Here is an 18,036-nt window from a genome sequence, read left to right as displayed (position 1 = left end):
ACTTGACACGTAGAGAAAGTCTATGACCCTTTCATGCCTCGATAATGATAACCTGGCACCTGATAAACTGTCAACTGTAGTAGCTGCTGTCCCCGAAAGGGTTAAAAAAAAAAAACCAGCAACAACTGAACCCAACTTGAGCACTTTGGTTACTAAGTGAAGGAAAACCTCCCTTTGAAGGACGAAAACTACAACAGAGCCGAGACACAAGTGTCGTGAGGCCGTCTGTCTCGACTCGTCAAGAAGAGGGAAAGAATCCTGCGACGAGACAGAAATTGGAATAGGGATGAAGAGTGTGTACCATGACCAGTCATTGCATTAACAATAATAATGCTATTGGTAGATGGAGGTGCATTTTATTCCATTTTTTTATGCATCTAACCATGAATTCTCATTTCTTTTTCCTTCAAAAAAATGACATGAGTGTATGTAATCAGCTGATAATGTCCAGCCTTTGAATTCCCAAAACAAGTCCCCTTTTCGAAGGATCATTACATAGTTCCAAATGATTGCACAGCAGCCGGAGCAGTAAGATTATACAAACAGAGCCACCTGAGAGTCGGACTTCATGACCGTAAACATGAATTACTTCGAGGACAGAAATTGGCTAAATCAAAAGAATGAGTGATGTCATCATTTATTCAACTATGCTGACGGGGATGCTGCTGAGAAATTGTGGGAAGGATGAAACCAATGCGGGAGAGCTTGCATCAACCGTCACACATGAATAGAACAGATACACGTGTTATCATAAAAATGGATGTTATCATCATACCCGTGGTAATATAAAATTGTCAAATTAGAAAATCAATTTGATGGAGTACTGAATCCCGTTTACATCCCCTTAGAAAGTTAGGGGAGTGGAATCGTAGTCAAGCCCTCAGGTGTTGTAAGGTAGAATAAACTGGCAATCCACAGACATTGGGGCTCTCTTTTCATGGGCTCGAAGCACAGTCTAAATCTACGCAGGGGCGGGTAAGACTTTGGCATAGGTTTGGTATTTTTGCAGACGCGCGCAACTTGGCGCGGTTTAAAGCTGATTGTTTTGGAGACTGCCTTCCACCACAATTATATGTGTCCGTGGAGAAAATGGCGCATTTAAATGAAGTAACCACACAAGCTATCGGTTAGCTTAGCTCTTTGTCATTTCTACTTTTACCGTGCTTTCTTCATTGTATGTTCATCAGTCTGGATGCCCAGTGGTACCATGCTGCCTTGCTTTCTACTGGAATTATGCACAAATTTTTGTATATGATTATAAAATATATTTTTTGTTCCTGGACATCCTTTGTCAGAAGAAATAAGGAGTTATTCGTCACGCTCAGTAAAATGATGTAATCTGACTGAAAGGCCTCAGAGCGATGTTTTGCAGAAAGTCATACAATCGTTTGGCAAATTGTTTTCTTACTGGAAGGGAAGATCGGATATCACATCCGGATGAAGAGGAGCTTTTTTTTAAGAAAAGATTTAATTAAGGGCCACTGGAATGATTGTGTTGCACAGCAAGAAACAATACCAGCAATATAAGGCAGATATAAAAGTCAGCTGGGCTGACTCCGCCCGAGCGCTTCACACTTGACGCATTCCGGAATGTTCCAGACTACCTGCCGTGTAACGTCACATAACATTTGGTATATTGTATGAATTGTACGCTCAACTCGTTTTTTTCTTTTGCTCTGAAGAGCCATTGTTGAGGCTACTCCTCTTTTGAAAGAATAAATGTGAGACTGTATCTCATCAGGGCATCCTTGACGGTGGTCCGGTTTATTGTTTGCTGCTTTTTGAGTTCAACGCTTGCGACATTTGTCAAGGTCTGTAGCCACATTCAAATTCAGAGGTTAGACTGTCGTCATGAGGATACGGAATTAAAACGCAGCAGACTGTCGTCCAGGCACTGACTGTGGTACCTCTGCTTACGAACGTCTCTTCATATGAAATTTTCAAGTTACGCAAATCTCAACAGGAAATATCGCTTCTTGTTACGAAAGAAATTTCAAGATATGAAAGGTAAAAATACAGTATGAGCTGCTAGTCGCAGCTCCGACCTTCCTGAACGCAACATATTTATAGCTGCTGTGCCATTGACTTCTACTGAGCATCATCCTGGCGTCTCATTGGCTAAGAGGGACCTCTACGGTATGTTTTTCCGTGTGTAGATAGATTGATATGTGTCTTTGCGGCGTCCTCATCATTCGCCCCTCGGGCCATGAGCCGTTCCGATAGTTTTACGTAAATGTGAATTACCCAGAAAAGGTGTTCGCTCACTCACTATGCTGATGTTTGCCTTGGACATTTTCGAAGTCCTTGTATCAGTTCTTTACAAATCGCCAGGTAAAAACCACTTCTGAGAGAGAACATGAACTAAAGGGAGCAAAAAAAAGATGAAGACGCAGTTCAAAAATGACCATTTTTATTCTTTACCCAATTCTTTGTTTTTTACATTATGCACAACTCTCATTTATTCTGCAATAATCTAATTGTAACATGTATTTTTACATATTTTGATGCATTTTTATGCAACAGAAAACAGGGCTTGGAACGGATTAGGGCATTTACATGGAAAACGCGTCTCTACTTACAAGATTTTCTAGTTATGAAATTTCTTCCAGAACCAATTAATTTCGTAAGTAGAAGGTATCACTTTATTGATACCAGCAAGGTCCAAAAGCCACATGAGTGCAGATGAGTAGACCTTCGGCGATAATCATGGACTTGTCGACCCCTATTGTACAGTCAATAATAGATTATTGTATTTATAACAGTCAAGCTTTTGGGCAGGGTGAGTATTGAGTTGGATCGGCCGTAGGATATTAAAATACAATTGAAACTGTTCTCCCAGAGCTCAGTGAAACATTCTCTGTCTCTCACAGGAGGAAGCTATAAGAAGATTGGATACTACGACAGCACCAAAGGCAATCTGTCCTGGTATGGGAACGACAAATGGATTGGTGAGAGACATTCGTCTTCCTTTGCCCCCCCCCCTTTTTATCACTGTCGCTTGCCCTCCTTCTCCTTTCTAATCTCCTGTTTTATTTGACCCTGCACTCTTACCGGCCCTTTCTCCGAGTCTTCTATCCTTCCTCCGTTATTGCCCTTCCTCAGCCTGCAGCGCTCTCCATTCAAATTGCATCGCAAACGTTCATCAGTCAATCCGCCAGGCTCGATTGCACGGTAGCGTTAATGATCCCTATCGTATCACAGTATAGGCTATTCAAGCGAGAGCCGCGGTCAACCAACATGCTACACAACACATATTCCATCCCATTTACGAATTAAACATGCAGTGAAACAAGTGAAGCAATGAATAGAAGATGCTCGCAGACAGTCCGAACGGAACTAGGGAATAGCAATCCGGGAGGTAATGGCGTCGGGGCCCATGACCTTGACTTTGAGGAATGGAAATGTGTTCCCTTATCGTCATTGTGTCATTTCAGCGTCTCTGAACACACAAAATATGTCGCGCTGACAAACGTGGAGAAAGCTTGTTCAATGGACAGGAAAACTGGAAATGATATCACAGTCGGGATATGGAGCTGCCACGTGAGACCGTCTTGCGTATCTGTGTTTGGAAAGCCTGAGTAGAATTAGTATTTGTGTTATTCGTGTTCCTATAAGTGTTAAATTTCAAGAATATCATCTAATATTTTTGTCCAATTTCATCGGTAGGCAATGAGAAATCCCCCCGTTTACCCACAGCACTTCCTGCTATTGACCCGGATGGAAGATTTATGATGATTAAAGCCGTATTGACCAGCCAATTTTTATCTTCACTAACATTTACGGCCCTTATAATAATGACCCTACTAGACAACGCCGCAAACAAAATAGCAAGAGATTTCAATCCTGTTATTGATCCCTAAGCGCACTTGCTCAAGTACACCTGGCAATTTGAGAAATGTCCAGTCGGCAAAATGAATCAAACAGTACATGAATGACTTTCTTCATGGTATTAGAGAACGAGAAGTACTTCATCTTGCCAATATACAGAGTTTGAAATGACTTGCATGTGCACTTTTAGATCATTTCCCGAATCAATCAATGTCATCAATTATTACGTCACCTGGATTTCACTGAACAAAAGCGTTAGAAAAAAAGTGTATATATAAATGTGTATATGTATATATATATATATATATATATATATATATAGCCATTTTAAAATATCATTTAAATGCTAATGCCATATATGTAAATATTTTTCAAGTTTTGTGTTTTGTAAAGCTATACAACACTTTGTACAGTTCAGAGTGCACAACCAACCTGAATATGTCCGTCTTTAGCTGACACAAACGCAACGCATGGCCTCCATTTCCAGCTTGAAAATGCGAATGTCTCCACTTCCTACTTCAGTGTGGCGAGACGTTTAAGTAATGTGACTTGGCGCATACGTGACATCACTGCCCGTCGAGAATAAGGCGTAAATGACCTAACCCCATTGATGATTCACCGTTGAATATTGCTTTCCTGTACTTTATCTTCCATTATGTACAGTTGTGTGCCCGTTGTGTGCCCATTGGTTATTTTCTGCTTCAATCAGGAGTAACGTTAGCATTTTCATGCTAACGTTGCTACAATACCATATACATACGCTATCACTCACCGGGATTGTTTATTTGCATACATAGTCAACCTACAACGAGACAGTCACGCTCAAATGTATGTGGACATCTTTACTTATGCCCACTTCAAACTCTGAAAAATATTTGAATGCGATACAAAGAGTATGAGAAGAGATTTCCACATACCTTTTGACTGACCACATTTTCAGGCATTAGCCAACATTGATTTTTATTAACATGAAGCATTTTAGATCATCCCCCAACCACAACATGAGAAAGAATATTGGCTCATAATATCTGTGGATGTAAGAGGACATACACCTTACAGCATTTCTAAATTGCTGCTTTGTGCTCTGGAAGAAGTTTTACAAAGACAGTGTGTGTTTGTGAGTGGACAAGACTTGTAAAAACTATTTTTCAAAGCCGGAAAAGACTGGGCCATATTTTGTCAGTGCGGGAAATTTTGTGCAAAGAGTCCATTTTCTCCACCTCATTCTGTGCGCCATGCATGGGTACACATAAGAGAGACACCTCGGGGAAAGTTAGCTCTTTATTATGCTAGCTGCGGTGGCTAGCTCACAGGCAGCAAGGTTGTCCAATACGTCAACACCTCGCTTGATGTTGTCGGTGTGTGGGTCCACAAAATAAAGACACGGCAGGGAAAAATAACCTTTGATTCAACAAAGCGCCACACGTTATTCAAATTGTACGCTACAGACATACCGTACGTGACGACAGACATTTGAGCACATGGTATGAGAACATGTTTACAGCCTATTCAGTGGATACACCTAGAGTGAAAAGCATTTGGTTGTTGACGTCAAAAGGCGATTATGACAGATGAGATCAACAGTGCAGCTTTGATTTCCAGGTTTTTACATCGAAATTACAGATAGCCAATTTAGAAATGAGCATTCTTTGGAATGAAACACCTACATTACAGGTGAGCAAATGCATTGGAACAGATCCTCGGCAATTTCAAATGCTCAAAGACTTCAATAAGTCCAACGTTACATTCAAAATATCCTGCTGGCCCTTCGCATCTAAGCTGGAGGATGTACATTTGGCCTGTAAGTTGGACTTTAGCCATGACTGCATTACAGGCCGTGTGCCAAAAACGCATTTTTGTAACCAAGCCACCATCGAACAATGTCAGCCAAGCAACCTTTCCCTCTGCTGTGTTAAACCTGAGGGAAGCCAGAGGATGCACTAACCTCGAGAGATTTTTGTGTTGACCGTCATTTACTGTGTGGTCATGTACGCCCCCCAGCATGTCTGCCTGGGCCATCTGGACGGAAGGTCAACAGATGCTTTTGGACAAGGGGACGAGCCAGCTAGCCAGTATTTGCTCTGTGACAGCCAGTCACCCTGATGTGCTTTTAAAGATGTCCAACTCTCCGCTCGGCCAAGAGTGATGACAATACTAAAAATAGCCAGAAGAGAAGTAATAGGGCATCTTACTATTACACCTCCAGAAACTAAAAATGGTGTAAATGGGGACAAGGAAAGGAATTTGGCTCACATTCTCTGTTTCCAGTGATGATAGGTGAAGTTGTTATTGCCTACAATCAATAAATTTCATAGAGTACATTTTCAAATTTAAGTGCAAAATATTCAGAGTAAAATTTAACTCTTTCATGCACAAATAATGATAACCCGATAAGCTGTCCACTGTAGTAACCGCTGTCCCTGAAAGGGTTCAACTGGAAAAAAAATGGAGTGGCATTTACTTAATGGTACAATTAGTGCATCTTTTTTTTTCACTCAAATTTTAAGGAGAGTTTTTGGAGTAAATTTTACTTGCATACGTGTTGATTAAAATAAATAAATAAAATCCTGCATATCTGTAAATGAACCCACAATCTTCAGGTTGGGAGATGGCCAATGCCGCTCCTACTGTGAGTTAGCAAATCGCTCGTCTCTTGAATGAAACCCTTTGTTTGTTTGTTTTGTTCTTTTATTCACATATTCCACTTGTCCACAAAATCGGAACTCAAAAAGCAGCCTTTCCCTATTTTGGAAATCCCTCAATTTCATTGGTTCTACTCGAGTAATGCTTTTCCAGAATATGTATTTTTAAGCAATCTCGGTGACCATTGTGGGCTTTTTCTTTATTTAACAGACAGAAGCAACAATACTGCCTGGGCGTGTAATATTTTTGTGTTTCTTCTTATTGCGCTCTCGCTCTGGACAATTTGTTCTTTTCTCATATCCAACTGTTTGTGTCTGTCTAACCTTCTCATATCTTGGCTCCTCCTCTGTCTCACCTCACTCTTATTTGCTCACAGTCTCCTCTCTTCTCTCCGCGGCAACCACTGCTGCATCAATGCCTCACTCTCATATTGCCGTGGTAACCATTGGGGGCTTGTCGCCATGGTAACATATATCCCCGATCGCACCAAGGACATGGAGAGGTTTTGGTGTGAACCTGAACATATTTCCCCCATAGGACTCCCAGTTACATACATACACTGACACAGACACAAGGTCGCAATCCCCCCCCCCCCCAAAAAAAACTGCATTATGTGCCAGGCAAGATGAGAGAAATAATGCACGCTCGAATACACCTCCTTGAAAAAATGGAAGACCTCATAGAGCCACAGAAGTAGCCCACGTGTAGCTGGCCAAAGCTGTGAAGGCGGCATGTGGGTATGATAGTGACGCAGGAAAGTTGATCATCACAATGCTAGCCAACAAACTTCAAGCTAGCCTCGTTTAAGCAAGCTCAGACTTTAATACTGGACCATGAAGATTTGGTATCAAAAGCCAAATGAGTTCAAAAAGTCCATCAGGAAAAGAAGAAAGGATTGATTTTTGCCCGTCGCTCTGGAGAATATCAGCGACTCTCAATGGAATGTGCACACTCATGTGTGTGTGTGTTCCGAAAAAGTGCGTATATTCTAAAAGCAGGATGAGCACTCGAAATCCCTCGCTCAAAGCCGCTCCGCCAAATCCTGGATGAAGCTGGCAAAGGTGCGCCTCAGCCAGATGATTCACTTTATCCGATGACGAGAGGGCAACGTTATGGCCATGCCCTTATCTGCATTGTTAGCGCGAGGAGGCTGGACGGCTCGGTGGGTAACACCACTGACTTAGGACACGGGAAGTGGGTTTCAATTCCCCGTATCATCCAGTTGCGTCCCCAGGCAAGTCCCTTTGCACGATATGAATTCACAGCCACTGCCAGTTCCAAGCCCGGATAAAAAAAGGCCAATTAGCGTACTTTACCCACTATAAGGCGCACCTAAAAGCATTCCATTTTCTCAAAAGCCAACAGTGTGCCTTATAATTCGATGTGCTTTCTATATGGATCACAACAGGGGGGTTTTCACTGTAGCAAATTTGATCTCAGATGTAAACACATACACACACACAAACATATGTATACTCTTTATTTTTATTCCAATAGTGCATAAGTATGAGCATACACTTATTTGACACTTCATATCATCAGTGTAGAAAGTAAAAAAGGGAAAGAAATTGCGAAATTTACGATCAGCATTCACTTTCACTGACATCCATTTCTTGGTTAATGTCTTTTATTTTGCTTCCTCCATCTTTCATTTTGATCACTTTTACCCTCTCTTCCAGCGTCAGAGCTCTTCTCGTCTTAGCTGCTTGACATCCAAAGGTCCGTTTTGTAGCCATTTTAGCAATGCAACGTTCTTGCTGCGTCTGAAACTAACAATAACAAATACTTCCTGGACAACTGCGCATGTGTAAACCAGTGTGGTGGTTGCTGTTGCCGTTTCCGAACAAAGCAGTAGAGGTCGCTGTTGGATTAGACTTCGTTGTAGTGAATCTCATCGCGAGGAGAGAGCAGAGAAAAAGATTTCGCATAACACAACAGGGGTTTTTTTTCGTTGTATGGGGGGCAGGAGAGTGGGAATGGTGTAAATGCATAAAGATTTTTTTCACACTAGGGGGTATTTTCGCCCATGTTGGTTTCGTTGTATAGGAGTTTCACTGTAGCTGCATCTAGTGGATGCGTAATGCAACTGCAGCCACTATTGTAGCTTCTATTCTATGCGCCTTATAATGCGGTGTGCCCTATATAGGAAAACAATTTTAATTTAGGCCATTCATTTAAGGTGCGCCTTTTTCTCCGAAGTGCCTTATAGTGCGGAAAATACGGTTCTTGACATAATAAAATGGAATCAGTTTTTTTTTTTTCAGCGTGCGTACTGGTAGTGTTTATATCTCGGTACTTCAATACTCCCTTTGTGCCACAGTATGTCCTCCCATTTCCAGGCCTTTGCTCTTCAGATGGTTATGTTTTCATCATCCATAAATCCAAGAAGGTTCCAAGAGGCATTCAACAAGCTTTACTGGCAGATTGCAATGCGTGTAGAAGATCAATTTCAAGTTGAGAGAAATAAAAAGAGAGGCAAGTCCCTTTGTGTTCCGTGTTGCTGAATTCACTCTGCCAAGGGCAAATACCTCGAGGCGGGGTTGGGATTTTGTGGCATTTTGATCCCTTGACCGGGATTAAACACTGAACGATGCGAAAGCCATGGCCACAGTGAGTGAAAGCGACCTCGAATCTTGGCTGCTCTGTAGACGAAAAACGTTCTGTTAAGACATTATCGTATGCGTTCGCCATTGTAACGGTGATGCACTTTGGTCTTCTGCCACTCGTGGAGGACGCAGGTCACACATTCACCAAGACTGGAGCTGTTCCAAGCTATGCTAGGTAACAGTGGGGATGTTTATTAAAATAGAAGCCACTACCGATCCTGGATTATAAAACGCAGAAGTCACTTCTCTAAAATTACAGATATTGTCTCATAATGAATAATTTGTTACAATATCCCATTAACACATCTCATCAAATCTGCTTTGGTGAGATGTTTCAACGAGGTGAACGGCTTTTTCGTGCAAATTGGTTCACGTTTTAAATATTCATATTGTCTCTAAGTAGCAAATTCAAAATTGCCTGCCTTTTTTTTTTCTCTCGGTTTCAATACAGCTTTGAGCAGCTTTTGGTTCATTATGTTAAATGTATTATTTCAAAAGTAGTTCTGAGAAATTAGGCAAATTAGCTTCTACATCGGGGAGAGTTGCGATAGACTCATTAAACGCAAATATGGGCAAATAATGGCAATAAAATGTTGCTAAAAAGTGTTTTCATCATCATGGGCGGGTAGAAACCTCCGATGTGCAAATTTGTTAAATTTCATATTTTTTAACTAATCGATGCTACTAGTTAATCCCCAAACGGATCTACTCTTTTTTTTTTGTTTTTTTTACACATTGTTGAAAACAGCTCCATCTCTTTGATGATAAAATGGTCAAAAAAAAAATTTCAAGTGACAGTTTTGTCAATGCGCTGTCAATGCTAAACGTTGTGTTACATTAATAATGTGTTTCTGTTGCACTGTGCAGCCATTTCTAATGTTTCATAAAGCCGTAGGGAAGGGGCACCATCTCATTCACTCCTCTTAGTACAGTACAGAGCAGTTTCGAAACCAATTCAAAGCAATCGACAGCCGTAATAATAAACATGTCAAAATAAATTGCTCTCTGACAGCGTCCGTAAAGACTGAGGGAGGTTTTAACACAGCTCTTGAATTGCACCCTGTGGAAGTATACTTAAAATGTGACATATAAAACTCGAAGCTGACCAAATTATTAAAACGAGAAATGATTCAGGACAGACTTCAATGATTATCTGCTAGGTTACAGTATATATGCTTTATTTATATGGCGGTATTTTAAAAAATACAATTTTTTTTCCCCAGTGTTTCAAAAAAAGTCCTCATCATTCTGCACACACATTGTCAAAATTAAAATAATGGCTTCAACATCCGTTCTGTGGTCTGTTTAGCATTCGTGTTTGACCTTAATTGACAACTGCTCAACTGTTGATCACCCCTGCCAACATGGCCGCCATGCGTGCTTTAGCCCGCTCTAGTCTACTCTTAAGTTTGTTTTGTCTATGATGGCAGCAGCGCAACCCAGAAACATGACCAGTCTCTGTCTGTTGATGGTAACACGGCGCCATTTCATGACCGTGTGGCAAATTGCGGCCAATTTTGGAATTAAAGACTTAAACACCTACTTTAGTGGACTTGTTTTGAGAAGCCGGTCAGTTGAATCCAGGATCCTTTGATTCTGTTAAATCGAGGTTCCACTACAGTAAGTATTCTCTAGTAAGGAATCATATTTGCCTAGTCCAAGCTTTCCTTATAACAGAATTTCCCAATGTGGGAAACGACGATGGTACATGTCCTTGAATGGAATATGCAAGTATGTGAATAAAGTACACGTGTAACAACACAAGCAATAAAATGCAAAAATACATGGTCCAAAAACTGCAGCCTACAATACAGGTATAGCAACAAAATACAGTAAAACCAAGACACGTCACAAAATTATGACTATTTGCTACAAAATGAGACTAGGAACAGACCTGGTGGGTTTTCTTTCCACCCACTCACTGTCTCTAACTTTACCTCCCCTCGATCACCATACAAGGCAGCGTTGCTCAGCTGATGTCATGCAATGAACTTTCAAAGCGCAGCCACGGGACACTTCGAAGTCCTCCATGCCCATAGATAGCGCTATGGAGCTCGCCTTCTCTCTAATTAGCGGTCCAATTAGCGGAAGTTTTTCTTTTTTTTTTTTTAAAGCACGATAACAGATAAAGCATTCCGGGAAACGTTCCTTCGAGCCACAAGCAATTTACTCTGAGCAGCTAATTGAATGCATTCCACTCCCTCTTTCACCATCATTACCGTTTTTCTTCGTTTGGATGCCATGATCTACAGGACGTAAATGTAAATGAAGGAAATAAAAAATCGTTTGCGCTTCCAGTAAAAATCATGCCAATAGAGTCGATGAGAGTAAATAGTTGCGCGGACGGACTTATTCCGTAATATCGAGCGGGACTTGCTTGATGGGCTTCCGTATGGCTTCCGGTTTCCGGGTGCCGCAACTTCTGTTGTCATGAATCGATCGTTAATGTAATATCATAGTCTAAATTTTAATGCATAGGTTTTTATTCCGGGTGAGGGAATTTCCGTTTGACAGAAGTCCGTCGGTGGGAATACTTACTGTATACACCACAGGTGTCAAACTCAAGGCCCGGGGTCCAGATCTGGCCCGTCACATCATTTTATGTGGCCCACGAAAGCAAATCAGATGGCAACTTTCATGATGCTTGCTAAAATCGCTATCAAAATTTCTTATTGTCATTTGGAATAAATAAGAGTGACACTGGAAGCATGTTCTTGTTACTAAACCCCTCATTACAGTAACTTAAACAATAGGTGAATAAACCATTATTCTTGACTTTTTTTTATATGGTTTCAATCGTAACGGCCCTCCAAGGGAAATGGTCAGTAAAATGTGGCCCGTGACAAAAATGACTTTGACACCCCTGGTATACACAATCTGTCGCTTACTGCACAGGAATTCGTCATTTGGGTGAACCATTTTCTGTTCCAAGTTTGCTCCTTGATGTGACATATATCAAGGGCCCCATTCCTCTTTGCTCCAATGGTCTAATCGAGTCACTCACAGAGTAATAACTGAACTGGCAATGTCTGATTCACTACAATGATCATTGCGGAACTAACCTCCACATTCTCATCGTCCTTGTCTTTTCCTTGATAGGATCTGGACCCCCTGCCGACCAGACAATGGTCATCGAGGAGTTCCGCTACCTCTCCCAGAAGCTATTTGTGTCCATGTCTGTGTTTTCTGGTTTGGGAATCCTGCTGGGCGTCATCTGCCTTACTTTCAATATCTACAACAGCAGCGTGAGGTAAATGAACTCCTTCTGATGACTATCGAGCTCATTTTATTCTGCCATACTTGATGGGGGTTTTTTTGCGGTTGTAGATACCACTTAGTCGTTTCAAACTTCACATGAACCCTTTCATGCGCCAAGAATGATCATCTGTAACCTGTCCACTGTCGTAACCGCGGTCTCTGAAAGGGTTAAAAATGATGTAAATAGGGTTGAAGTCAAATTGAGATGTTGGAGAAAGCGGAGATGTTGCTCGGGAACCTTCCGCAGAGTCTACTTTCCCACAAGTACTTCTCTCGTATGTCAGCGCGAGTACTTTTGCCACCTTTGCTTGAGGTCGACGTTTTACCTACCGTAGGTTGTGCGACACACTGCATGCATGAACGTGGTCTCTAGTTGGAGGCTGTGCTGCCGTCTTCCATCTGCCCGATATGAAACAACAGGAATGCATGTTTAACGATGGTGCGGGTTCAATTAGACAGGGCTATGGCAAAATGTGGTACATTATTGAAGTGCCTTTTATTGCTCGTAGCAATTTGTTGAGAATCTCTAAATATTTGATTGCCGTTATGTCATTAAGAGATTGCGCCTTCATATTGTTTTATGTTTAGTTTGGGTTCAAGCCCCAATTGTTTTGGTGGATCACAGACTGAGCACCTTTTTTGGGGGGGGCTGCTTTATTGCGTTTTGACTGTTTTGGTTGACACTCATGGCTCTTTGGGGTGTCATTTTCAACTTCTACCTGGTAGAGCAAAGCTTTCACCGAGCAACTTGCGAGGCACCGACGAGAAACAGTCAGTGGAATGAACATCGTGGAACAATAGGCAATTAAAAGGGGCAAGATATTTCCCAGCAGGCTTTGGAGTGGCGGGGGGAAAAAAAACAAAAATGAGAGTCATTGTTTTGTTTACATTCACCCATGATGACAAAGCGCAAAAGAATGATTATGTTAGTGGGAAATTGGATGTGCAAATGAGATACTTATTTAGCGGCTGGTTGGGAATACGAAAAGACGTTCTTCGGAGAAGTATCACATTGCTTTTGTTCCCGAGAAAACAAAATGTGAAACTCAACAGAGGCACCATTATTCACAATGGCATGTATTGAAAATGTGTTTTTATGAATCTTTTTTTGTTTCCAATCACACACACAAGAGAGTTATTGCTCAATAGTTTCAAGCACAATCAGCGGATCAAATTTGCAAGCGGTGAGCTATGACTATTCTTAGCCTTTTGCTTATTGCTTTTTTCATCCCAAATTCATGTAGAGTCACTAATGCATCCAAAGCCGCCAAGAGGTGGTGATAAAACGCGGCAAAGATACGGCATGAAGTGTTGACGTCATTGTAGCTCGGCGGAATTGACTCTAACGGCAATGGCATAATGGGTGGCCCAGTGGTTGACTGGTTAGCACGTCGGTCTCACAGTGCAGAGGTGCAGGGTTCGATTCCAGCCCTGTGTGGAGTTTGCATGTTCTCCCCGTGCCTGCGTGGGTTTTCTCCGGGTACTCCGGTTACCTCCCGCATTCCAAAAACATGCATGGCAGGCTGATTGGACGCTCTAAATTGTCCCTCTGTGTGATTGTGAGTGCAAATGGTTGTTTGTCCGTGTGTGCCATGGGATTGGCTGGCAACCAGTTCAGGGTGTACCCCGCCTACTGCCCGAAAACGGCTGGGATAGGCTCCAGCACGCCCCATGGATCAGAAAATGGATGGATGGATGGATGGATGGATGCGATGGCATAGTGCCGTGATCACAAACAACAACAAACTGCTTTGATTCATCTAATAAATTAAACAAAAAGTAGCATGTTCACATTCATCCTCCACTAGTGTAACCCAAAAGTGGGAACAACCCCCCCCCCCTCCCCCCGGGCCATAAAAAGCATCTCCTAGCGATTTAAACCGAACTACGCAGTGGCCTTGGAGTCCTATCAGAATGCCTCTGATGTCTTCTCGATTCGCCTCGCAGCTCCTGGATTATTTGTGCCTGGTATCCGGGGGTTGCTATGATTGTTGGTAATGATGTAACAACAGTTCATAATACAAGACTGCGTCACGGATGCCTCGATAGGACAATGACAATGAGGAGCTTTGTGTGTGCGTGTGCGTCAGCAATGATGAGCCAAAGCTTTGTGATCGGATGAATATCGACTGAATAAATGGTGTGTGCTTATGGAAAGGATTTAACGCCCTCAATGTGTTTTTGTTTTTGTTTTGTTTTTTTTGGCTGCAGGTATATTCAGAATTCGCAACCGTACCTGAACAACATGACTGCAGTGGGCTGCATGATGGCTCTGGCTGCCATCTTCCCTCTGGGCATCGATGGACTTCATGTCCGCAGGAAGCATTTCCCCGTTGTCTGCCAGGTACACTTGAAACTCATCTCAAACCCCTGAATTTCCTTTCGAGCGAATGCACAGCATTCACACTGTTGCCATGGAGACGGGGCTTTATATAGACATTTAGATGGTAGCTTTTATCGGTGGCTTTGGGTCCCATAAGTGCAGTGAGGGAAATCCGGTCCTAACTATGTTGCAATGAGAGCGCGTTAGGCATCCTTGTCTGTAAAATGCATTAGGGGTGTGATATACAACCAAGAAGTGTTCGTTCCTAGCGATTTTCCTTTGTAATGAAGACTGCTTTTGTGAAAAATGTTTTTAAAATTTCGACCGGTTTAATTCAAATGGAGATGGGGGGTGGGAATAATCAAATGTAACTTACAAATAAAGACAGAAACAAACTAGTTTGTTATTGTGGAGGGCCGGACCAAAAGTTAGAAATCTACTTCTGATTTCGATTTTATTTCTACGTTGAAATAAGTTAATGACATTGTTTACAGAAACTGATAAGAGTATGTATTATTTCTAGATAATGAAAGTGCAGTTATTTTACAGAAAAATGATTTCTTCAGTGAAATTATGCAAAACAATTCTAATTGTGCAACACTTGTAACTCTTTTTCAGTAAGATGAACACTACAATGCTTTCTGATTTTAAATTGCCCATGAAGATAGCACAATGTCTTTGTATGCCAATAATAATGTAACAGAACTCACATTTTTTTGTCCCAACTGCCAAACAATGTAGAAAAAATATAAGCAAGCACGTTTCAGTGTTTTGATTTTCTTTCTTGTTCAGGAGAGATCAATCTAGCCCAGGGGTGGGCAAACCTTTTGGCTCGGGTGCCACATTGATTTCTAAATTTGACAGGTGGACCGGGTCAGCACAAGATACGGTGCATATAAAAAAAATGTATATGTTGACAGTCCATACCAAACATCAACAGAACAAAAGTATTAAAGTATTACCATACTTTTTTTTTTAATGAGAACAGTGAAACAACTGTGATGAACGTCCAAGTATGTTAACAACATACAGTACATGTGTGACAACACAAGCAACAATATATTGCCCATAAACTGCAGCATACAGTACAGGTATATGACAAAATATAACAAAATGAGGACTATTTTCTCCCAAATGAGACACGTAAAAGACCTGGTGGCTTTCTTTCCACTCACTGTCTCGAACTTGACCTCCCCTCGATCACCACACAAGACAGCGTTGCTCAGCTGATGTCGTGCATCGAACTTTTGAAGCCAGCCACGGGACGCTTCGAAGTCTTCGATGCCCATACCGCTATGGAAATCGATTGCTCTCTTATTAGCGGTCCAGTTTGCGGAAAGTTTTTAGCATGATAACAGTCAAACCATTTCAGGAAACGTTTATTTACTCGACTGTCCGTCGAGCCGCATACAATTCACCCTGAGCATGGAAACACCCAGAATCGGACTGAGCAAGAATCGCTTCCTTGTTTTTCAAAGTCTCGTAGATTTGAGTCTTTCAGACTCCAAGCGTCTCTTGAATGTTTCGTACTTTGTAACCCGCTTCGTTTAATCAAATGCACTTACTGTTCCTCTTCGTTTGGATGCCATGATCTACAGGACGTAAAAATGTTCGCAATTCCAGTAAAACTCACTGCAATAAAGAGTCACTTGCATGTCGTCGTTATGGAATCAATGATTGAAAATAGCGGCGCGGACACACTTATTCCGTCGTATCGAGCGGAGTTACTTGATTTAGCGCTACTACTGCGGGCTTCCGTATCGTCTCCCCCTCCCTCCCTGTGCTCTGCAACTTCAAGTAACTGCGCCACCTGGCATTGAAATGCCTGTCATTACAAGTCCAAATGAAATGAATACAATCATTTACATCGAACCTTAATTGTGTACTGTGCCAACCATCGGCGGGCCGGATTAAAAAGACCAGCGGGCCGGATACGGCCCGCGGGCCGTAATTTGCCCAGGTTTGTGATAAACTGTCCACTTTAGTTACCGCTGTCCCTGAAAGGGTGAAACTTGTAAACAGCAAATTTTATGCAGCTAGCCTGATGTGTCCCGATACATATTTTTGTTGCTGATTTCCTATCATAAAGCGGTTTAAGAGATTTTTTAAGACTGACCTATAAAAACTCGCGCCATGCAGATTATTACCATGCCATGTGTAATTTATAGCTGTGATGTTTCAGAAAACAATAGTGTCTCTTGCTGAACCTAACCCTTAATACATAAACCGTAGTGAATATATGACTAAATTGCTAATGAAATCTAACGTGCTAGAGTAAGAAATTAGGGCAGATTCAGAATCAGCACGGGAAAAAAAATCTAGAAAGGTTTTCTTGCTTCTCTGATTAACACGGTTTGTAAAAATGTATTGACCAAGACATTGAAACAATAAAACCTGTACTTGGCCATTTCTTTGGGAGTGTAACGGTTACAGAACACAATCGGACGCTAGAATCGTGGAATCATTGATTCTACAAAAATACGCAAAAACGATCAAGTGACAAAATGTAAAAGGCAAGGAAAGTGTCACGTAAATAGCTTGTCATAAAAAGACAAGAAATGAGCCAAACCATAAAAGATACAAAATCGAGACTAGAATTCCACAATAAAAATACTTACGATCAGAATGCAAAAACAAGAAACGACGTGGCATAAATCAGAAAGAATGTCGAGAGAATTCAACACTTGGGGACAAAGTCATGAGCAAGATGAAGAATAATCTGACGAAGGTTTAACTACATGGCTAAATGAGATTTGTGGCAGGTGAGCATGCTGAAGGGAAGGCACCCCTCAGCCACCTACCTGTAGACACCAAAACAGAATCATGACAGGGAGTGAAGCTGAAATTTCTCTTGCAAAGACACATCTTACTTGACAGATGTGTTTGGCAAATGTAAAGAATATTTTTCACTTGCCGTCCCTTTTAAAAAGTGAACGTAGCTCAGTTTGTCCCATTCATATGAATCCTGCGGAAACACAATTTTGACCACCAACTGATTATTGTAAATATTTACGACTATTTACTTCAAAACATTTGGAATGAAAGTAAGCCAGTGAAAATCTAGAACACACATATATAAGATAATTTTCGGTCCTAAGTCCAAGTGAGTGAACTGGAGTTGTAGGAAAGTTTCTGGCTGGCTCATGACTCACTGTTTTGTATTCATGAAATGTTTGGCCTAGCACTAGCGCATAACTCAGGTGAAAGAAATTAAGGTTTGTTTACAGGATACATCTTTAATCACTGGGCTCGGGGGTAGGTCGATTTTCATTTTAATGTTTAAACAGAGCCAAAGGCATTACAGGGCTAATCCGCACCCTGACTGCAGTGCTCCACTAAGTAATCAACTAAATTATTAAATACATCCTTACAGATTGT

The 18,036-nt window shown here is 41.5% G+C and overlaps 1 protein-coding gene across 2 annotated transcripts in view; it reads left to right on the top strand.

Moving 5' to 3' along the window:
- Window positions 1–18,036, top strand: part of gabbr1b (gamma-aminobutyric acid (GABA) B receptor, 1b) — a 154,491-nt gene that overhangs the window by 101,745 nt on the left and 34,710 nt on the right. For both annotated transcript variants that reach the window (XM_086136027.1, XM_086136028.1), the window contains 3 exons: window positions 2,871–2,948; window positions 12,177–12,327; window positions 14,547–14,679. In XM_086136027.1, the coding sequence (XP_085992153.1) occupies window positions 2,871–2,948; window positions 12,177–12,327; window positions 14,547–14,679 (362 nt within the window). The remainder of the gene's footprint in view (window positions 1–2,870; window positions 2,949–12,176; window positions 12,328–14,546; window positions 14,680–18,036) is intronic.

The sequence above is a fragment of the Hippocampus guttulatus genome, chromosome 18 (genome assembly GCF_054856545.1).
Source record: "Hippocampus guttulatus isolate MCC_2025c chromosome 18, RoL_Hgut_1.0, whole genome shotgun sequence".
Classification (NCBI taxonomy): domain Eukaryota; kingdom Metazoa; phylum Chordata; class Actinopteri; order Syngnathiformes; family Syngnathidae; genus Hippocampus; species Hippocampus guttulatus.
Note: the sequence above shows the minus strand (reverse complement) of the source record. Positions and strands in the feature narration are given on the sequence as shown.